Genomic DNA, 23,691 nt, shown 5'->3' on the forward strand with positions numbered 1-23,691 from the left:
ATCTCTGTACTTTGCTCTATTCAGCTTTCCCTCAACCCTGACCATGCTTCCAGTCCCTGCTGCTGAAAAACACCCCCACAGCATGATGCTGTCACCACCATGCTTCATTGTTGGGATGGTATTGGGCAGGTGATGAGTGATGCCAGGCTTTAGACAAGACTTTTAAAAAGATAGGTCAAACTGTTAAATCTTGGTTTCATTAGACCAGAGTATCTTGTTCCTCACAGTCCTTCAGGTGCTTTTTTGCAAACTCCAAGTGGGCTTTCATGTGTTTTGTACTGAGGAGAGGCTTCCATCTAGCCACTCTGCAATAAAGCTCAGATCGGTGGAGGGCGGCAATAATGGTTGTCCTACTGGAACTTTGTCCAATCTCCACACGGAATCTCTGGAGTTTAGTCAGAGTGACCATCGGGTTCTTGGTCAACCCCTCTTACTCCTTCTCCCCCAACTGCTTATTTTGGCAGGGCGACCAGCTCTTGGAAGAGTCCTGGTTGTGCTAAACTTCTTCCATTTGAGAATTATGGAGGTCGGCTCTGCAGCCAGTTCCTTGGTCCTCGTGGCTTTTGCTGTGATACAGCATGCATGGTAAGCTGTGAGGCCATTTATAGAAAGGTGTGTGGCTTTCCAAATCTTGTCCAATCAATTTTATTTACCACAGGTTGACTCCAATCAAAGTGTAGAAACATCTCAGCAACGATTTAGGCACCTTTCACACTTGTGCGACTTGTTCTACCACTTAGGACTGCAAAGTTGCATGACAAGTTGTACTCCATGATTTCCAGTGAGTACCATTCATATCTGTGCAACATCAAGATGCAATGACTTCAAAACAGTCCCTGCACTACTTTGGTCCGACTTTTGAGGTCCATAGACCTCAAGATTACACAGACATTGCTTTAAGTCCAGTCAAAATGGCTGCAAAACCTGTGACTTTTAGGTCACCCAAGTGTGAAAGGGGGCCTAAGAGACATAAGAGGAACCTGAGCTACAAATTTCAAGTGTTCTTGCCAAGGGTCTGAACACTTCTGCCAATGTGATTTTTTATTTTTTCCTTTTAAATAATTCCACAGACATCTCTAAAATTCTGTTTTCACTATGTCATTAGGAGGTACTAAGTTTAGGTTGATGAGAATTTAAACATCATCTGGAGTATCAGGCTGCAACTTAAAACTGAAAAAAATGAATGTGCTCAGAATACATTAAACTGCACCGTATCTAGCATTCAGAAAAATGTATACTAAGGGCTTGTACACACTATAAGAAAATCGGGCAAACATTTTCATCAAAAGAAATTTCGTACGATTTTCGTATAGTGTGTACACAACTTTCGACAGCCGAAATTTCTCGAAGCGACAAGCTCCAACATTTTTCTCGTACGCGAAAAAAAAAAAAAAAAAAGAACAATTTTTGTTTAATGTGTACCGTTTTTGTACGATTTTTGGACAAGAAAAATCAGAAAAGAAAGACTGGCCATGATCAGAAACAAACAACAACAACAAAAAAAAAAAGTGTCTTTGCCGTACAAGAATTTTCGGTCATCGGTTCTGATTTGCTGTGAAACAACGAGGAAAATCGGACGATCGTTCACCCGATTTTCTTTTAGCGTTTACCCCACTTAAAAAGCAGGGCAGGAAAAAAACAAAAACGCTGGGATTCATCATTTATCATGTTTTTTTGTTACAAAAAGGTTAAGTTAAAATTGTGTATACTGTCAAGGGGGCATAGATGCAGCATTCCAAAGTTTAAAGATTTCCCTTTAAGGCATTATAAAAGCTTAAGAAGGATGTACTAGTAAAAGGGAACAAGACAAGTTATACAAGTTTGGCAAACCTATCCCCCCTCCCCAAGAAGAAAGTGGAAAACCCTGAGGAAGATACTTCAAAGCTGATGTAAACAGATACATATATTGCAGGCTGGTCACCCTACATTTTTATTTTAAATACTTTTTGTAAGAATGTTCAACACAAAATCTATTGCTACTTAACCTCCCTGGCGGTATGATTCTGTCAGGAATTCTGTTCCAAAAGCGGTACAATTCTTTTCATGGAAATTTGGCGTTATGTATTATAGGCCTACAATTCTTAGTAATTACTGACTTAAACCTGACCAAAACAAGAGTCTAGTAGACATCCCAGATGTGATAAATTTGAAACACAAACAAGTGAATTATAATCGAATCAATAATATTATTTTATTATTTAATATATAGTATATATAATAAAATTATATTATTGATTAGATTATAATTCATGCGCTATATATTATATATATATGTGTGTATATAGATATATATATATAACGCATGAATTATAATCGAATCAATAATATAATTTTATATTATATATATATATATATATATATATATATATGTGTGTGTGTATATAGAGATATATATATATATATATATATATATATATATATATATATATATATATATATATATATATATATATATATATATATATATATATATATATATATATTTGCATATATATATATATTTGCATATATATATATATTTGCATATATATATATATATTTGCATATATATATATGCATATATATAATATAAAATGTGTTATGTGCAACGTTTTTTTTTTTTTTTGAATTTCCCTCCCTAGTTCCGCTCCCATGCAGCATTGCTGCTGCAGGGAACGGAACTAGGAAGTCCTCCTACCGACAGACGAGCGGCGGAGATCTCGCTGGCGGTCACAGCAATGAGAGCTCATCGCTGGATCGCCAGGATAAGGTAAGAGAAGCTCCGCTGCGCTGTCTGCACACTCTGCCCATTGACCCCGAGCGTGACTCGGGGATACCGCTAATAGCAGAAAATTCCTACCCCGAGTCACGCTCGGGTTTACCGCTAAGGCGGTTAATACAAAAGAAAGAACCTTCTGTGAGCCAAACTTTTCCTGCAAAGATAGAAGAAATTAAAAGTTTACTCCAGCCTCCCCTTCAGTCTTGCACAGTTGTTTAGTCTCCTTTCCTGTCCTGAAATTGCTTACTATGATTTGACTGCACACTGTGAGACAGTGTGCATTAGAAGCTGCAAGTCAAACAGAGCTCATCTAATTAAGGTGAATCAATGATGACATCACTGGGTCAAAAATATGGGTCAAAAATAAGGTATATAATGAAAACAGAAAGTATTTTTTTTTCTTTCAAATTTCACTAGCAAGTTATAAATATATGCCGATCAAACTTAAGCTTTACCCTTTCGCTGCCAGGCCTGTATGTCACATGGACCTGACAGCGGGGGGGCCGGGGGGTTTAAACACAATCCAGTGGCTGTGCTGCTGACCGATTGCTTCCACACAACCCTGGTACCAGCGCCCCCCGCCATGTATTCTGGGCTCAGTTTGCCCATCTGCAGGCCTGGGACCAACATAGCGGGTGCCAGCAAGCGGAGAGGAGGGAGAAGAGCAGACACACATCTACTCTCCTCCCCTTCTTGCTGTGACCCGGAAAACAACATGTATGAAAGTCTACTCTGGGGTTTATAAATAACGACTACTATCTCTCGGTCCTATGTACTACACCTCAATCCGGTTTTATCAGCTTACCTGCCCATAGCTCTGTTACAGAACTTGACACGTACTTCATTGCAAAATTAACCAAATCATCCGTTACTCGATCACCAAAGTATTTGACTGGAGCCTGCAAAAAACAAAACATGTGACACCCTTTAGGGCCTGAATACAGAAATAGTTGAAAATCAACTCTTCTCAAGAACTTTGGTTAGGATTAGTTAGTTTTCATTAATAGTTCACATCTTATTTATCACAAAGAAGTCCATTTTCTTAATGGTAACAGATGAAAAGAACATTTCCCCTCAGAAATGTTGCTTTTCTTCCATGTCACACTTACCCAGATGTGACTCTTTATTTTCAATAGAGGCAGAATGGAGGAGAATGAATTTTTACCAATGTGTACTTTGTTTTAGGTAGATATTTCTAACAACTTCCTATGCCACTGATATAACAGATATGAGGATGATTACTCAGTGAAGTCACAGATAGAGAAACAAAAACCTGACAGAAGTTTAAGGCTACGTTCACATCTTGGCGTTGCTATTTACAGGCATTTTTAGGTTGACAAGTGACCAATGGAAAAAAATAAAAACGCCTGTAATCTGCCCAAAAAGAAGCTCATGTACTTTTTTGAGCGTTGGGCGTTTTGCTTAAAACGTCAAAACGCTCAGATGTGAACAGGGGCCATTGAAATGAATAGGATTTGTCTTGTTGGGCGTTTTTGAGCTGATCCTAGAGCAGAAAAAATGCCCCAAAAACGACCCAAAACGCCTACATGTGAACTTAGCCTTAACCTTTCCAACACTATCAAAAAATGTGCTTTTATTGATGGTTTATCCTACTGGAGATATTTTTATCCCTTTCTGTCTTGTCAACAGGAAGTGAAGGCAAAAGCTCCCCAGCGGGGACAGACAGCAAACCTTGATAAACACTCTAATCTCTTCTCCAGAACCCAAGGTGGAACTTTTGTCAGAAAAATAGAGTTAATTACTGGTAACGGCTTTTCCAGTAGTCTGTCAGGACAGGCACCTTGAGAGAACCTGGCTCCTCCCTTCTGAGGAAACACCGTCCCAATTCTTTGGATTTAAGCCCCCTGCCAGCTTGCTGCCTCAGTTCTTCAAGAGCACCTCTAGCCACTGGGGAGACACAAGAGTTAATCATACTAACCTCCAACCTCTGACTGTCTTATGTTCAGACTTTTTCGGGTGGGTAGCGGTGCTGTCCTGAAAGACTACTGGAAAAGACGTTACCAGTAAGTAACTATTTTTCCCTAATCGTCTTTCAGGACAGGCACCTTGAGAGGATCAGCGAGTACTAGAGCTGCACGATTAATCTTATGAAAATCGTGATCTCGATTCACCCTCCCTGACGATCTAAACCTGACATATGCTCGATTCTTTGCATAGCTGCAAAGCTGTGAGGAAGCAGAGAGAACAGCTGTGGAAAAAAAAAAAAAAAAAAAAAAGCCTCCTGCAAATGGCTATCAGCATTAAGTCTCCCAGTAACTATAAACAAAATGATTACATTGTATCTTTTCCTTCCCTCTGCCAGGGAGAAAGGAAGTTTAACCTCTTAAAGACTAGACCTTTTTCTGACACTTGTTGCTTGCAAGTTAAAATCAGTTTTTTTTGCTAGAAAAGTACTTAGAACCCCCAAACATTTTATATATTTTTTTAGCAGAGACCCTACAGAATAAAATGGCGATTGTTGTAATATTTTATGTCACACTGTATTTGCGCAGCAGTCTTTCAAAAGCAATTAATAGACTTTAATGAATAAAAAAAAAAAACGTAACAGTAAAGTTATCCCAATTTTTTTTTGTTACACAGAGAATCGTGAGAGAATCGTGATCTTTATTCCAAGCTAAAAAATCGTGATTCTCATTTTGGCCAGAATCGTGCAGCTCTAGCGAGTACTCACTCTTAGGGTGGGACTACCGCTTGAAGGACTTTTCGACCAAAAGCCTGATCCTTAGCGGAGAGTAGGTCCAGTTTGTGGTGTTTGGTAAATGTTCCATAACTGGACCAAGTTGCAGCCTGACCGATCTGTTCTGGGGTAGCACCAGCTCTTATACCTATAGGGGCCTCCCTCCCACAGGAAGTGTAGGCCTGGCTAATGGCTAACCGAAGCCATCTTGCTAACGAGCATCTAGATGCCCTAGTACCATTGTTAGTGCCAGAAAATAAAACAAAAAAGGAATCCGATTTCCTAAAATCTTTTGTACAAGCTATGTACTGAAGAACACATCTTTTAACGTCTAACTTATGGAATTTTATCTCCTGTTCCTTCACAGGATTTGAACAGAAAGTTGGCAACACTATTTCTTGATCTCTATGAAATTTTGAGACCACTTTAGGTAAGAAAGCCGGATCAGTCTTGAAAATAATACCATCCGAAAAAATTAGCAAAAAGGGAGCTCTAATAGAGAGCTTCGAGTTCACTGACTCTCCTTGCGGTAGTGATTGCTACCAAAAAAACAGTTTTGAGGGTTAAAAATGTTACCCCACAAGACGTAATGGGTTCAAATGGCTCTTCTAGGAGAGCTTGTAGGACCACCGATAGGTCCCACATAGGCAACGGGAGATTGCTTACCGGTCTCTGTCTACTTAAGGCTTTGAAGAAACGAATTACCCAGGGATTACTGGCCAAGGACGTTTCTAGGAATACACTTATTGCGGAAACCTGGCTCTGTAGGGTGCTGATGGCTAGGCCCTTGTCCGCACCCGCCTGAAGATTCCATTACTGTAACTGGACTACTTACATTCAAGGAGTTTTTCTCGCACCAGAGATTGAAACATTTCCATGTCTTGAGATAAATGGCCTGTGTTTCTTTTTTTCTGCTTTTAAGCAGCGTTGCCACCAGCTGATCTGAGAACCCCTTGCTTTTCAATAGCTCTTTCTCAGAAACCAGGCTGCTAGATTCCAGCGTTCCACCTCTGGGCAGAATACTGGGCCCTGATAAAGAAGGTCCTTCCATGCTACTAGAATCCAAGGGGGTTCTACTGCTAGTTCTTTCAGAACTGAGAACCATGGTCTTTTGGGCCAGTGTGGTGCTATGTTCTTTCCAATTGGAGGACTGCTCTGATTCTTTGCTTCCCCAGTGCCCCTGTACTGGATTGGAGCCGAGATGCGCCCCCCAACCTGGGCATTTCTTTCTAGTGCTATGAGGTGACCTAGATTTCTCCAAGGTTTTACTCTGAAATACACAAGGGACAAGTAAAATATCACGGACCCCCAGCTGAGGCAAAGACCCCTTAGGGAGTGTTACTAGGGATGACCACCACCAAGATCCCCAGTGTACCCCCTATCAATCCTCCTTCCACCCCCTGAAGCCACACAAGGGGAAAGAAAAAAAGACACCGTGGAGCTAGGAGGGAAAAGTAAGGGAACACCTCCCCAGGGTTCCTTACCTTAGGTAGGCTGGTGCTGGCTTCCCCAGGAGCGGTCGCTGTGGCCTGTGCCTCCGACATCTTCCTGGTGTGGCTTGCCGTGTTTGTTTCAGCTGTCCCCCAGCTTGTACTGCATCAGTCTGAAATTTGCCTAGCCCGCTCTCCTATACGCGACCCGGAACCGGAAGCCGCAACCTTTGACAGCGAAAGTGCCCGCCTCCGCCGGACATGACGACACCCGCCGTCCGACCCGGTCCCTCCACAAACCTGCCACAAGAGCCGGGAGGCGGGCTTTTCTTTCGCCGCAACGCTCTCACCAAGTGTGGAGAGCAGGACCCCCCAGCCCGTGGACTCCCCTGAGCTGGACCTGGGGTGACGCTGTGCGGCCCTGGAGGTGAGTGGGCTCCCTCCGGCCCATGATCCCTGCATTGCATCCGGCCTTGAGAGAGCCTGGCTCCCTCTTAAATGTATAGCCCCAGCCCCCTGGCTGCTCAGCTTAGGTTCCTGGACAGTGTCTCCCCTCCGGAGGAAACACCAGAACTGAGGCAGCAAGCTGGCAGGGGGCTTAAATCCAAAGAATTGGGGCGGTGTTTCCTCAGAAGGGAGGAGCCAGGTTCTCTCAAGGTGCCTGTCCTGAAAGACGATTAGGGAAAATTACTTCCTGCTAGATTACTTCAGGGTGGCTCTTTTTGCAGGTACAGTACTTGAAAGTTACCACATTTTGTCATGTTACAACCAAAAACGTAAATGTATTTAATTGTGAACTGGAAGGAAAATGATAAATGGTTTTCAACATTTTTTACAAATAAATATTTGAAAAGTGTGGCATGCATTTGTATTCAGCCCCCCTGAGTCAATACTTTGCAAAACCTCCTTTTACTGCAATTACAGCCTTTTTGGGTACGTCTCTTCCAGCTTTGCACATCTAGACAGTGACATTTTTGCCCATTCTTCTTTGTAAATAGCAAGTGGAGAGCATCTGTGAACAGCAATTTTCAAGTCTTGCCACAGATTCTCAATTGGATTTAGGTCTGGACTTTGACTGGGCCATTCTAACACATGAATATGCTTTGATCTAAACCATTCCATTCCAAACCATTCCATTGTAGCTCTGACTGTATGTTTAGGGTCATTGTCCTGCTGGAAGGTGAACCTCCACCTCAGTCCCAAGTCTTTTGCAGACTCAAACAAGTTTTCTTCTAAGATTGCCCTGTATTTGGCTATATCCATCTTCCCATCAACTCTGACCATCTTCCCTGTCCCTGCGGAAGAAAAGCATCCCCACAACATGGTGCTGCCTCCACCATGTTTCACAGTGGGGATGGCTGTCAACAATGGCTTTCTTCTTGCCACTTTTCCATAAATGCCAGATTTGTGGAGTGCATGACTAACAGTTGTCCTGTGGACAGATTCTCCCACCTGAGCTGTGGATCTCTGCAGCTCCTGCAGAGTTACCATGGGCCTCTTGGCTGCTTCTCTGATTAATGCTCTCCTTGTCTGGTCTGTCAGTTTAGGTGGACGGCCACGTCTTGGTAGGTTTGCAGTTGTACCATACTCTTTCCATTTTCAGATGATGGATTGAACAGTGCTCTGTGAGATGTTCAAAGCTTTTTTTTTTAATAACCTAACCCTGCTTTAAACTTCTCCACAACTTTATCCCTGACCCATCTGGTGTGTTCCTTGGCCTTCATGATGCGGTTTGTTCACTAAGGTTCTCTAACAAACCTCTGAGGGCTTCACAGAACAGCTGTATTTATACAGAAATTAAATTACACACAGGTGGACTTTATTTACTAATTAGGTGACTTCTGGAGGCAATTGATTCTACTCGATTTTAGTTAGGGGTATCCGAGTAAAGGGGTTGAATACAAATGCATGCCATACTTTTCAATTATTTATTTGTAAAAAAATGTAAAAACCATTTATCATTTTCCTTCCACTTCACAATTATGTGCCACTTTGTGTTGGTCTATCATATAAAATCTCAATAAAATACATTTACATTTTTGGTTGTGGAAATTTTAAGGGATATGAATACTTTTTCAAGGCACTGTATAGCTATAGTTATGTAAAACATTAAAAATAAGTGTCTACACTTTTTAAAATCCAGTAATGCACTCTGTCCCACCCTGTTCTGCACATGCTTAATTGCTCTCTATTTTTCGGCACTGTGCCAAAAATTTAAAGGCCAATCTAAAAACGTAATGCTGCTCAGTGCTCTAAACTTCAGCAAAATGGCAGCCTCCAGTAAGAACAAGCAAGAACAATGCTGGAGGCAATTTACAGCACACACTCATTTTAATAGTATAATTATTAATGTGGAATGTATGTTCCTTGCTTATTTTTTTATCAAGGAAAAGACTTTAAAGAAACTAGCCTTGTTTTTAAATTGTATTATTTAAAGTTTAACTTCACTTTTGTTCAGGAAAAAAAGCATTCCCCTCTGGGTGATCTATGGACATTGCAGGGATTTTAACAAACTTTGCTGTCGATTTCTACCTTTTTTTTATTCTGAAGAAATGGCTGTTTGGTTGTCTATGTCCATGTTCTCAGTGAATCTGCAGGGCTCTAATGAGGAAAGCTGCAAGGTCTGCATCCCTTTAGACATGATTTACCTTTGTGAGTATCTCACCAAAAATGACATTTTTATTCCAAGGGATGCCAAAAATCTGACTTGTATCTTTTGAAAAGGAAAATTGAATTGCGGCACTGAGGACTTTCATGGTACAGTATGAACTCACACTCATTGCATTTTACAGAAAAATACAGTGCTTCAGATTGAAAAGGAAAGGTACATTTAATAACATTCAAGTACAATATGAATAACATTTATAACACAAACACAATATCTATACAAAGCATTTTGTGATATGGTTTTATTCTGTGACTGCCTGAAAGTGTCAAATGTCGCTTTTTTCCAATATTTCTGGTTTCTGTGATTGGCTCACTGATCTCCCTAGACATCTGATCCAAGGCAAGTATTTTGCATCCCTTGCAATAGAAGTTTTATTTTTAGAGAGGTGATCCTAAATGCTTGCCTGCTTCCAAAGGGATGCAAACACTACAACGTTTACCATTATAACATGGATATAGGCTCAGGTGGTTACAATCAAGACTGACCCTCCCCATTTAGGATTTGGTCTGGAAAAGACATAGTGAAACAGACAACTGTTTTTTTTTTTTTTTTTTTTTTTTAAATAGGAACAGGGCTGATACGCTTGTCGAAATTACTTGCAATATATACTGATCAACTAAAGGAGATGGAGTTCTTTTTTCTCAACAAAATTGGAGTTACACTAAGAGTATGCATGCTGTAACACCCAAAAAAATGTTTTGAAAGAATTACAAAAAAAACACTTTACCATTCCAGCTTTAAATATGTAGAGGCTTGGGTAACTATTAATCCCTCGATTTCTGCAAAGCATGCGGTCATCTCCACAATTTACTGCTCCAACGCGAATAAGGCCTTCCATCTCTTTGGCAAACTCTCTCCACTAGATGGAACAAATAACACTTATAACAAGGATTTAAAAAGAGACCTTTTAACAGCAGATAAACAGCACGTCAAAACATCATAATCATGACCAGGTATAGAGAGCACTACTTACCGTAGGAGCAAGATCATGGCAATGGGAGCAGCGAGGCGAATAGAAATTAATGAACCACAGTTCTCCGGAGTTTATGGCCCCATCTGTGAGGAGGGGGGAAGCAAAACTTTAACAACATAAATTGGATAACTTTACACAATTCAGGCATTTATTCTAAACCTCTGCTGCCATGTGAAGAAAACTGTAAAGATGGAAACTGCACGTGGTAATTTCAGCTAACCACTTGCCCTCCGGAAGGTTTACCCCCCTTTCATGACCAAGCCATTTTTGCGATACGGCACTGCATTATTTTAACTGACAATTGCGTGGTTCTGCAACGCTGTGACAAAATAAAATTTATGTCATTTTTTCCCCACAAATAGAGCTTTCATTTAGTGGTATTTGATCACCTCTGCGGCTTTTATTTTTTGAGCTATAAACAAAAAAAGACTGACAGTTTTGAAAAAATAAAATAAATACATTTTTTTACTTTCTGCTATTAAACACATCCAAAAAAAAAAAATTTTTAAAAATCTAATTTCTTCATCAATTGAGGCCAAAATGTATTCTGCTACAAATTTTTGGTAAAAAAAAATCCCAAGCAGCGTATATTGATTGGTTTCCGTAAAAGTTGTAGTGTCTACAAACTATGGGAAATTTTATATATTTATTTTTACCAGCAATGGTGGCAATCAGCGACTTGTAGCAGGACTGCGATATTGGACAAATTGTTATGGTTTCAAAACGTATTCAATTGCTCATTTTTCCCCGACAGCCACTGACCAGATGTCTGGACATCTACAGCCCTGAGATCTTTTTGGAATGGGCAACAGACATCTATTGTCTATATCAGCCTCTCAACCTTTTCAACAGAGAGGACACTTTAATTACCCTTCTGGTCTCAGTGAACCCCTGCTAAAAATTACTAGGTATACAACTCATGATACATTAGTGTGCTGGTTAATGGGAAGAATGCTCCTTACACTTGTGGTCATTGGAAGGATTACCGCTTAGAGATAGCTAAAAGGCTCAATGGTGTCAGTGGAAACTTATCTGAGGCGCAGAAATTGGTCATTGCTCAAGGAACCCCTAGCAACCTCTGAAGGAACCCTATGGTTCCATGGAACCTTGGTTGAAAAACCCTATTCTATATGCATGTTTGGACTGATTTGTTAACATCTCCCCCAAGTACGATGCAAAAAAGCCTAAGAAAGCTGAAAAATATCCTACTACATATACAATGTTCAGGTTGTACAATTAGTGTTTTCATTCAATCATCGTACAACAATTTTTTTAAAATCACTGACTTGTCTGTGTATGCGGTCATAACAGAACGGCTTCTATCACATTCAAATGCACTTAATTGCAAATTTTGAAAATTTAGAATGCAAGTTTTCACATTTGCCCACAAGCTCAATGCATGTAATACTATATCACCTAAGGAACATTTTTATTTCTCTTAAAGTGAAGCTATTTTCTCTCAGTAACCATTTAGACTCCTTATTTCACTTGAAAAAAATGACACTAGAGTGATAGCTATAGACACAGCCTCAGTTCGGTTCCAGAGTCCACAAAAAAAGCCCTAGTCAACCTTTACTTGCTTATAAATGCATACACATTTTAGAGACATTGTTGTAGATCCCTCACAAAGAGGAAAATTAAACATAGTAAGATTTATTCACCAAATTCCCCTCTATCCAAGGTGATGACTTCAGGGTCGTCATCATAGATACCTGAAAAAGAAAAGTGCAAATTTAGATTAACCAGTTCTGAGCAGTGTTATTATGAATATGTTAAAGTGGATCAGCTTTACAAGTATGCAAGAATAAGATCCTAACATAATATTCAGCAACAATCTTGCTGCAAAACTGGCACCACTAACTATTGGGCAGATTGAACTACAGTACATCTACAACACTGAGGGCTTTTTGTGAACATAAAGGCTACTAAATAGGCCTTTATGTTCAATAGGATTTAGAACACTGAAGTCCCAAGGCCAAAATCACAAGTCAGGAAGTAGATGTTGACCCTGATGATGCATCAACATAGATCACGCAAGCCTGGGGAGAAAAATACATTAAGTAACTGAGGTCTGAGAGATGTAATAAATACCTGTAAGTATTGCAAATTACTTAAGATGGCCATACATGTATCGAAATTCGGCAAGTTCAGTAGGGACTAGCGAAGTTTCAGTCCATGCATGGGCAGGCTAATTGTACCAAAGTTCATCAATTAACTTGGGTACAACCAGCCTGCCCGTTCTTTCGAAATGTGATTACTGCCAGCAGCAATAGTAGCTAGCAGTAATCATTGTATTCTGCCGCCCCCCCCACCCCTAACTCTTTCCTGGCAGAATACAATAGCACTGACAGTGTTGATGGGGAAATGAAGTGATTTTCTTTCCTTCTACTGGTGGTGGAAGAAAGGAAATTTGATTCATCAAAAGGTTTGCCTTAGTAAGTACATACCTTACATTGAATAATATCAGATGCTAGACCTGCTTTAAACATTGAAAATTTCCACCCCAAATTCAATCACTTCTTTTTGTATACATAGGTATTCCAAAATATTTGACATCTAGTAATTTATAAGGCACATTTATAGAAGGCTAGACAGTTTGCTATTTTTTCAGCAATCATCAACACTGACAGTTTCCAGCTAAACAATTTTTTGGGTCTAGAGTTCACTTTCATCCATATATTTTGGGCCCTTCACCAATCAAAGCCCAGCATAGTGTCCCATTCTTAATGAACTGAATTGCAAACTTCTTTAAAGGAGTTGTAAAGTCAGGGACTCTCCCGCCTCATTGGCTGAGACACAGCAGTAGCGCCATTGACTCCCGCGGCTGTCAAAGTCAGTCAGACAATCGGGAGAGGAAGGGGGCAGGGCCGAATAGCAGCTCCATGTCTGAATGGACAGATGGAGCTGCAGCTCGGCTCGGGTGCCCCCATAGCAAGCTGCTTGCTGTGGGGGCACTCTTATACAGGAGGTGTGTTAGTAGCCAGATCTTTAGGTGAAAAAAGAAAAAGCCTAAAAAGGAAAAATCAAATGCAGCCACCGCATCTAATGATTGGTAAAATTGCAATATATTATATTTTTAGTTTTGGTATACCTTGCAGTGACACTCAGGGGTGTAGAAGCATCATCAAAAAGGAAGGCACAAGGCTCACCATCCCAGTGCATTCATTTTTTATTTTTTTTAAAAAGGAGAGTGTTGCCTCAGCCAGCGCCACTCCAGCTACACCTATTCACGTGCTGGGTCAGTAAACGGCGTTCCTTCCTTTCTCTGAAGACATTTTTAATTTAATACTGCTTTGAGGCTTTATTCATTGGGTTTTTGATCCTAATCGGTTTTCATCTGTCTCTGCAACTTGTTCTCGGCTTGGCTGCTGCTCAATCAACTGTAATAAAACAAGGTGACCTAAAAGTATGACACTTGGACAATCACATCCTGGAGTGTAAAGGTCCGTGACAGAATAAACAGAGCAGACTAAAAAGAAGTAGATACCAGTTTGTCATTTGGGAAAATGTCAATTGACTAGAGTCTAGCCTACAAATCTTTTTGCGCCAGGAAAGGGACTTACATGGAATGAAAAGTGTCCCTTGTGCTAGTAACTTCTGCTTTTATTACCATCTTCATTCCTCAGTACCACCCCCGCTTACACCACCACCATTTACACCCCCCCAATCTGTGATCTAGTGCTGCAGAGGCTAAAGTAGAATTATAGGCAAAATACTTATTTTTGAGCAGTAATTTCATCAGTGTTGGACAGGGGGTGTCATCATCCCTTTAAATCGCATAAAATATTTCAATAGACCTCTTTTTTGGGACTTTTTTTATGGCAACCAATATAATCAAAAAACATATCTGATGTAAAAATAGAAAAAATAGAACAATTTTAATCTTCAAAACATTCAAAATAAAACCTCTAACTTTTCATAGAAGACATCCAAGACAGAGTGTAACATACTCTGTGGTGATACCCAATACCATTCGAAACTGTATATTCCCAATGGTTCAAAAACAGTTCTATGTGTAGAGGGAAATCCAACGCTGTTCCAAAAAAAATCAATGGATTATCTTCTACTATGGCCACTCCTACTAATCGCTCCTAAACACCCACCCCCACACTCTTGGATAGTGTAAGGATTGGTAATAACCACGTCTAGTTTTTTGCCATCTGTGTCCCATTGGGGAGATTTCCCTTCACTTCATGTCCCATAACCAAAACAGAGATTTCCAACCTATTTTTCTGAGGACAACCCGAAATTTGTGATTTTCTTTTAGTTTCACTTTCAGTAACAGTAAACAGGACTGAGAGAAGGGATAGTACAGCCTTTTTGAATGGTTTCATATCCCATGACTGGAAACAGAACTGGTACAGGATTTCCCCTAGTAAATAAATATTTCGGACCATGAAATCTCTACCACTGTGGCTTGCCAGTGCGGACCACCTAAAAATGCTTGTGCATGATTTAGTTTGGGGGGTGATTTGCTCAAGCTGGCACACACAGAATCTGGTTCAGCTGTGCATAGTAACCAATCACCCTTCATAACATGTTACAAGTTACACCCATATTCAGGATGTAACATGTTATGAAAGTACCGACCCTGGGGATCTTCTCCTCCCCGCTGTCAAAATATACAAAAAAAAAAAAAACACACCACACAGAACCATGGCCAAGCGAGGCTCTGCTCGCCTGGCTCCATCACTCATTCACAGTGCTCTGTGAATTAAAGACTACAAGTCCCGACAGCCTTAGTGGCTGTCGGCTTGTAGTTTTCAATGAAATACCACAGCACTGTGGGGTGTCATGAAAGTTCATTCATGTTTCCTGTAAGAATATATCGGTTTCCTCGTACAAGGTAGCAGATACACTGACCTGCATGACATCAGAGATCTGCTGATCGCTACTGCAATGTTTTACAGGCTTCAGCAACAGATAAATTAGATTTTTGACTTATCATAAAATCCATTTCTCTGATGTTCATTGATGGACACAGCTCCTGATATTCATAACTATTGGGTTATACTGCCCCCTACAGGAGTAGGACACTAGGCAGAAAAGAATTCTGGCTACACCCATGGGCAGTCCCAGGGGGTATACTCCCTTTCTCTGCTATAGCCACTCAGGTTTTGTTACAAGCAGTGTCAGGAGAATTATAACTCCACAGAAAGGTGGGTGCTGTGTCCGTGGATTTCACGGTAATTAAAAAAATCCCATTTTCTCTTTCATTCACAGACGGACACAGCTCCTGATATTCATAACCACTGGGACGTCCCAAATCAGTGTTAAACATAGGGGTGGGAACAACTAAAAAATTCCCCAAGGCTAAACATTACCCCACCAGGCAAAAGGAGCTCAACCAAACTACTGGAGCCCACCTAAAAAACAACACACCCTTCAAGAGGATCAGGTCCTCTTAAAGAGCAGCCTGTAAAATCTTGCGGCCAAAAGAAGGTCCTGCAGATGCCAACACATCCGCTTTATAGAATTTTGTGAAAGTGTGCACTGACGACCAGGTGGCCGCCTTGCAAACCTGCTTCACTGACGCCTGATGATGAAAAGCCCAGGAGGCACTAAGCGACCTAGTAGAGTGAATCTTGCCAGGGAAAGGAGAAACCTGACCCCTGATGGAAAAGGCATGAACCACTGTCTGTCTGATCTATTTGGAAATGATCACAGAGGAAGCAGACTACCCTTTTTGAGGTCCATCCCTGAGCACAAAGAGTCTGACTTCCTGAAAGACTCCGTAGCTGCCAGGTACACCCCAATTGCCCAGACCACATCCAAGATATGCAAGGAAATTTCCTTCAGATGTTGGAAGGAATGACGAACAGGGGCGAAGAACCACCTTATCCATGTGACTCATCAGGTAAGGTAAACGACATGATAACAAAGCCAGTTATTACAGCCTACGTGCAGAGGTGACAGCCACTAAAAAGGCCACCTTCTGGGACAGCATAAGCAGGGGAATCTCCCGAATATTTTTAAAGGGAGGCTTCTGTGGAGCTGAAAGCACCAAAATTAAGTTTCCAAGGCGGCAACGGAGCCCGCACTGGAGGAACCAAATGTCGGACACCCTGAAGAAAGGTACACACAAGGGAGTGTGTGGCCAAAGGTTGTTGGAAGAAGAAGACTGCCAAAGCCAACACCTGGCCCTTGATGGTACTCCGGGCCAATTTCTGTTCACCTTTCCCCCGTTGAGGGAAGGTCAGAATCCGAGCCACCAAGAAGGAGCGAGGAAGAACCCCAAGAGACTGGAACCACGCAATGTACGTCTTCCACATATGATGGTAGATCTTCCTAGAGGTAGATTTCCTAGCTTTGAACAGTGTAGGAATCACCAACTCAGATAAACCCCTATTCTTCAGCGCCTGGTGTTCAACAGCCAAGCCGCCAAAGCCAGCAACTGTAAAGCAGGATGGAAGATCGGTCCTTGGGACAGCTGCACCAGATCGGCGTACCAAGCCCAGCGAGGCCAGTCTGGAGCCACTAAGATGATCGGAATCCCTTCTGCCTCGATCCTGAGTAGAAGTCTTGGCAAAAGCTTGAGAGGAGGGAAGGCATATAATCAGGATGATAATGACCCCACGGGGGCCACCAGCGCGTCTGTGGGGTCCCCCAGAGGATCCCTTGACCGATCCACAAACCTCTGCACCTTTCTGTTGAGCCGAGATGCCAACAGATCTATGTCGGGGGTGCCCCACTGGAGACACAGCTGATGAAACACTTCTGGATGAAGGGACCACTCCTCCTGGCCCAACACCTGCCGACTGAGGTAATAATTGGCCTGCCAATTTTCCACCCCAGGAATGTGTACAGCAGAGAGGGCTGAAACGAACGGTTCTGCCCACCATAGAATGCCGGCTACCTCCAGAGCCATCAGAACATTTCTTGTGCCCCCTTGGTGATTCACATAAGCCACCGCCATGGCATTGCCTGATTGAATGTGCACTGGACAACCCTGAAGATGATCCGTCCAATGATCCAGACACAGTCTGACCTCTCAGAGTTCCAAAACATTGATCGGGAATCTTGACTCTTCCAGCGTCCAGAAGAGTCAAGATGCTTGCCGAGGATGCCTCCCCAACCGGACAGAATGCTTGCCGAGGATGCCTCCCCAACCGGACAGGCTGGCATCTGTAGTGACCACTGTCCAATACAGGGGAAGAAAGGAATTTCCCAGCCGAAGTGCCAGAGAACAAAGCCACCATACCAGGGACTCCTTCATGCCCCGACTCTGAAATCTCTGGACAAATTAGATCCGGCTGAGTCTGGTCAGAATTTCTCTTTGCAGGGGCCTCGTATGGAACTGTGCAAACGGAACCGCCTCTAAGGTAGACACCATCAGCCCCAGCACCCGCATGCAAGTCCGGAGGGAATAACCATTTGTTATACAGCAGGAGGCGAATTGCAGCCTGCAATTTCTAGAGTTTGTTAAGAGGAAGGAGCACTCTGGCTAAGTCCGATTCCAGAATCAGGCCCAGATAGTCCAGCTTTGTAGACGGAACCAGAGCAGACTACTGAAAATTCAGAATTTAGCTGAACTCCCTCCAGGTTCTCCACCAGAGCAGAGGGAGACTCTGCTTGCAGAAGGAGATTGTCCAAGTAGCCCAGTTCACAATACCCCATTGCCGTAGCAAAGCTAGCACCGGGGCTAACACTTTAATGAAGACCCGAGGAGCAGATGTGAGACCAAAGGGTAACGCCACAAACTGATAATGCTCCTCTCCCACAGCAAAGCGGAGAAAAAAACGCTGGTGATTGGCACATATTGGAATGTGAAGGTAGGCATCCTTGATATCGATAGAGACAAGGAAATCCCCCTGACGCAGAGATACCACCACCATTCGAATAGACTCCATTCTGAACTTCTGTACCCGCACAAAGCAGTTGAGCGACTTAAGGTCCAGGATTGGACGCACTTTGCCTTCCTTCCTGGGAACTGTGAACAGGTTGGGTAAAAACCCGGAAAACGTTCCGAGGTCGGAAACCAGGACACTCACTCCTTGGAGGAACAGGTCTTGTACTGCCCTAAACAGGCCCTGTAAGTGGTCTGGGATCAGGCACAAGTTGAAGGAAAAAACCTTGCTGGAAGACAAGAGCAAAACTAGATCTTATAGCCGGACTGAAGGGCTTAGTGAACCCACTAATCTTGTACCCGGGAAGTCCACATGTCTGGAAACCAGCGAAGACGTCCCCCCACCCCTGATACGGGTGAGGGCACACCTTCATCCAGAAGGAGCCTTGTCCCCGGGTCTAGAGAAGCCCAATCTTGGCTTGCCAGGCCAGGTTCGTTTGGATCCCCCAGAGGAGGCCCTGAAAGGCTTCAAGCCCTTGTCAGTCGACCCGGAGGGATGAAAAAAACTTATGAGCTGAGAAGGAAGGCCCACGTGCGGCAATAAGGAACTAAATTGATCCAGGAGTCAGCACCAGGGGATGAGGAAGGGCTCCCACCGCCAAAATAGCTGCCCACAGGGTTCCATTGCCAAAAAGAAAAATTGACCGCACTCAGGAATTGATGAAAATCGAAGTGTTTAATTCCTCATCCAAAATTGATACAGACAGTACATTACAGGGACATGCAACTGGTAACCAGCAGCATGCCCCTGTGATGTACTGTCTGTATCAATTTTGGATGAGGAATTCAACATTTCGATTTTCATCAATTCCTGAGTGCGGTCAATTTTTCTTTTTGGCTGTGAAGTATTTGGATGACGGATCCGAGTCGCCCCGGAATGCCCTGTTTCACCTGAGTGGCTTTTCTTTGTTAGTACCACAGGGTTCCATTGTCATGGCCGCCGCTATTTCCAATAGCAAACCACAAGAAAGTGCCTTCCGTGTACAGAAACACACAGGCTACAACAAAACGGCAGCACCACGGCTTACAAAGACCCGGCCTCAAGGACAGATCCAGGCAGGACAGGGGCCCTGGCAGGAGCCCCCACCTGGTACAACCCCCCGCTCTGCACAATCGATCGTCCGGTCGCCGGCAGTGCAGCCATGTCCCCCCCCCCCCGGCCCCCATCGCCAGTTAGCACCCTGCCCCCATCCCAGTAAAGTGACCAGACCACCCAAATATCCCCCAGCGCGGAGGAGGGGCAGGATGAGGGACTTGGCAGGGGGGGTGCCTGCGGGAAGGAGCAGAAACCGAGGGTCCAACTGTCCCAAGGAGCGGCCCGCGTCCACCCCAAAACTCTCCAGGGGGAGAGGGGGGACAGCTACTCACCATACCAGGAACCAGGCAAGCACCGCTCCAGACAGAACTCCTCTCCATCGAAATGGGTGCTGGGTCAGCCAGGAGGAATGCTGTGACTCAGGCCGAGACACGGTCATATGCGTCCTCGCGAGGTGTTTAACTCGCAGGCCAGCCCCCTTCCAGTGGGGCTATGTTGCAGCCAACTTAGTGGGGAGCTGAGGTCTGCGAGCACTCGCTGGCCAGACTGGGGTGACCACTGGATCTAGATTATCCATCCAATCACCCAGTCCAGCAGTTGATTGTAGATCTCACAGGAAAAAATCCAGGAGAAAAAAAAAAAAAAAAAAATTCTAATTTACATCTAAAAAAAATATGTTTGCCAGGACCAAAGATCCCAGCAAGGAACTAGGTCCTTACTTCTGACTAGACAGAAAAAAAACAAAAAAACTGAGTGACTATAGCAGAGAGAGGGAGTATACCCCCTGGGACTGCCCATGGGTGTAGCTAGAATTATTTTCTGCTTAGTGTTATACTCCTGTAGGGGGCAGTATAACCCAATGGTTATGAATATCAGGAGCTGTGTCCGTCAATGAACTAAAGAGAAATAATAAATGCACATTTTTGTTACCTGCAAAACATGTGCATTTATTATTTTTTGGCAAAAGGTGAACTCACCTTTTAACTAAATAAGCTGAAGTTAGAAGGGGGATTTGTTACAATGCACAGCTGCACCAGATTCTGTGTGCACCAGTTTTAGTACATCTCCCCCTTTGACACACTGAAACAAGTATGCAGCAAGTCAGGTTGAAGTAAAGTAATATTACAGTTTGAAGAGAAAATAGGAAGCATATACATACCAAAGTCATATCGGTAATAGTGCCAGCTCTCATAGCGGCCTCCCTGCTGCTGTTGATCTTCCAAACCCTTTTCTCCATATTTATCATATTTCTTTCTGAGATCTTCATCTTTTAAAACTTCATACGCCCGATTTATTTTTAAAAATTTGTCATGTGCATCAGGATCATTCTAGAAGGAATAAAAATATACATCAGAAACAAACTAGAAAAATAAAAACTAAATGCATTGCACCACATGCTGTCCTGCTTCTGTTAAAAAAAGCCCCCAGATAGCCTCTTCAGTGTTCTGGCACCCAATTAACTGCTACACAGAAAAGTTCTGCCCCCTTCTGTCCTCTCCACCATTTACAGAACTCGTAATTCTACAATCCCACAACACACTGCACTCTGTAAAAAGGCTGGGCGATCCTGTCATTCAACTTTTCCTCTGTCCATTTACAGGACATAATGCATTGTCAGCAAGTAATCATACAAGTTTTCAATGACAGAGCAGAATGGCGTGGGCAGGCGGCACAACTTTTCTCTGTAGCTGTGGCTTTTATTAAAGTGGTTGTAAACCTGAGAAATGAAATATGAACAAAGCATAACTCTCTTTAGTGTGTACTTGTCTTAATTGAGAGCACTAAGTGTCATTTCTGTCTGCTGCTTCATTCCTCTGATATCAGCATGAGTCACTTCTGACATGTTTTCCTGACACCAAGAGAAACATGGTGACAGGGGAGGGACCTTCAGCAGATTGACAGCCCCAGCTCTATTCCTGTGTGGAGGGGGTGTGTCTCTTCCCTCCAATTAGCTCTCAGAACCCCCCTCACTGAGCTCTGCAGAGCTTATACAAGCTTTATAAATACTGCACTTGGAACAGATGTGAGAAGACAAGACTGCAAAAAAACAGGCACAACTTACGTATATAGGAGGATTTGTTTCATCTCTGTGTATTACCTAAAGATAGTCACTTCACTTGTTACATGGAATGCAACCACTAACTCAAAAACCACAGCCACTGAGGAAGGCATCTGGCAGCCCTGAGGGGAACATTTTTAGCAAAAGCAGAAACATACAGGTATAGGGATACACACCAGACTTCAACTAAATCTAAAAACAGCAAAGATTTCCCTGCAATAGCTCCAGGCTCTATATTTACCCACCTTTTGAGTTCTATATCACACCCTTGGGTGTTTCCCCGTTGCATTATCCACGTATCAGATATATTATACACATACATGCATGCATACATACAGCTTAACAAGAATAGTGAACAGGCCACAGTTGACACCCAAGGACACAACTGCAAGGAAGGTATCATAAACCTATTTTTGACAGAGCTTCCTTTGAATTATTAAATAATAAACCTGTTCTAAAGCAAATACCAAACAAATGAAACCTCAACAAAGCCACTGCAATATTTGGCTTCCTCTTGCTTTGGCTAAATACATGCATGCATTTGTAGTTAACTTCTACTTAGTATACTTCTACTTAGTATATGTCCAGTGATGTAGAGTTTGAAACGTAAAATGTGGTTTATGAAAAAAAAAAAAAAAGAACGTATTCTTTTCATCAAATAATTAAATTTTTAATTTCACAGCATTTCTTCTGCTTGTATTTATATGCGTCCCTGGACATCAATCCAGCAGTACAAACGTGGCGGTACATGGAGGATGCAGGCCAGTGTGTATCAGGGACACTGGTAAACACTGACAGTAGTAAACTCAATAGTAAAATTAGCCATAGATGGTTTAGTCATGCCAGTGGGCTGAACTAATAAAACTGAACAAGATTCCCCCAGCCACACATTTAAGGTGTAAACATAAAAGAGAAAATACCGCGCTGATGTCCCCAAAAAAAAAAAAAAAAAGCATCTAGCACCACAAAGGACAAATATGTCCTTCAAATGTAAAAATAAGTGCAGTGCTAATCAAGTGAATAGGAATATAAAGGGACTCTATCTAAAGGGTACCACTATAACTATTGTTGGTATCTCAAGTGATTCAAGTGTTAATGCAAACACCCAAACTAAAACTCCATACAGTATTTAAAAAAAACAATCAGTGTAGAAAAAAAGTGCAGAAATTGTATCAATTAGTTTACTTAGACTCTAAGGCTACATTCACACCTGAGCGTAGCGTTTTCGCGCGGTTTTTACCGCGATTTACAGGCGTTTTTGCAGGCGTTTTTAGATTGAATAGAGACCAATGGAAAACGCATGTAATCTGCCCAAAAAGAAGCTCATGTACTTTTTTGAGCGTTGGGCGTTTTGCTCACAGCGTCAAAACGCTCAGATGTGAACAGGGGCCATTGAAATGAATAGGATTTGTCCTGTTGGGCGTTTTGAGAGCTGATCCTAGAGCAGAAAAACGCCCCAAAACGCCTACATGTGAACGGAGCCTAAAGAATCTGTGTATCAATAATGAATATTACAAACACACATACATTGAACATCAATGTTGGCGATTATGACATTTATGTGAACATATAAGAAATTAGCTCACCTAAATTGTGATATGATTGAACATAATACCTATAACAACCACAGAGTATAGCAAATGTCCCATATTCACATTAAATAGTGCGAAAAAATGTGCAAACCATAAAAAAGAAAAATTGTGAAGAAGTCCAAACTGAGGTGTTAAAACAAATCGCCAGAATAGTGATCCGAAACAGATGGTTGATTATTCCAAGAACCATAACTGGGGGTCATCGCTGTAAGATGTTTCACCACCACCCAAAAAAAATGAGGAGGCTTACAGAAACAAGAGGACCCAACTGGTATATGTCTAATGGATCTTTAAAAGGCAGGGGTGTATAAACACTCTCCACAAAGATCTCCTTGAACGATTTGAGGGAACAATCAATGGATGGGGGAACCCTCCCCACTATGTTATTGTATTCTGACAGCAGGGAGGCTCCCCCCACTGGCAAAATACACTAATAAGCGCTGCAGCCGCTGTTCGAGCAGTTTTTATCTGCCAGGGCACATAAACAGAAAATCGATCGGCAGATCAAGTTCTGTTCAACTGCAGTGGCCACAAATGGATTGAAATCCCACCAGTCCCTGCAGAACTTTGATCCGCATACCAATAAAGCAATGTGACCAGACATATATATTTGGACTACACTCACCCTTTA

The 23,691-nt window shown here is 42.3% G+C and overlaps 1 protein-coding gene across 1 annotated transcript in view; it reads right to left on the minus strand.

The window, feature by feature from the left end:
* DNAJC10 (DnaJ heat shock protein family (Hsp40) member C10) overlaps window positions 1-23,691 on the minus strand; it is a 72,222-nt gene that overhangs the window by 44,056 nt on the left and 4,475 nt on the right. The window contains exons 2-6 of the mRNA XM_082262400.1: window positions 20,569-20,737; window positions 12,189-12,239; window positions 10,528-10,610; window positions 10,282-10,413; window positions 3,564-3,657 (exon numbers count right to left, since the gene is read on the minus strand). Coding sequence (XP_082118526.1) covers window positions 3,564-3,657; window positions 10,282-10,413; window positions 10,528-10,610; window positions 12,189-12,239; window positions 20,569-20,737 — 529 coding nt within the window. The remainder of the gene's footprint in view (window positions 1-3,563; window positions 3,658-10,281; window positions 10,414-10,527; window positions 10,611-12,188; window positions 12,240-20,568; window positions 20,738-23,691) is intronic.

This window comes from Pelophylax lessonae (assembly GCF_965119305.1).
Source record: "Pelophylax lessonae genome assembly, chromosome: 6".
NCBI classification, from domain to species: domain Eukaryota; kingdom Metazoa; phylum Chordata; class Amphibia; order Anura; family Ranidae; genus Pelophylax; species Pelophylax lessonae.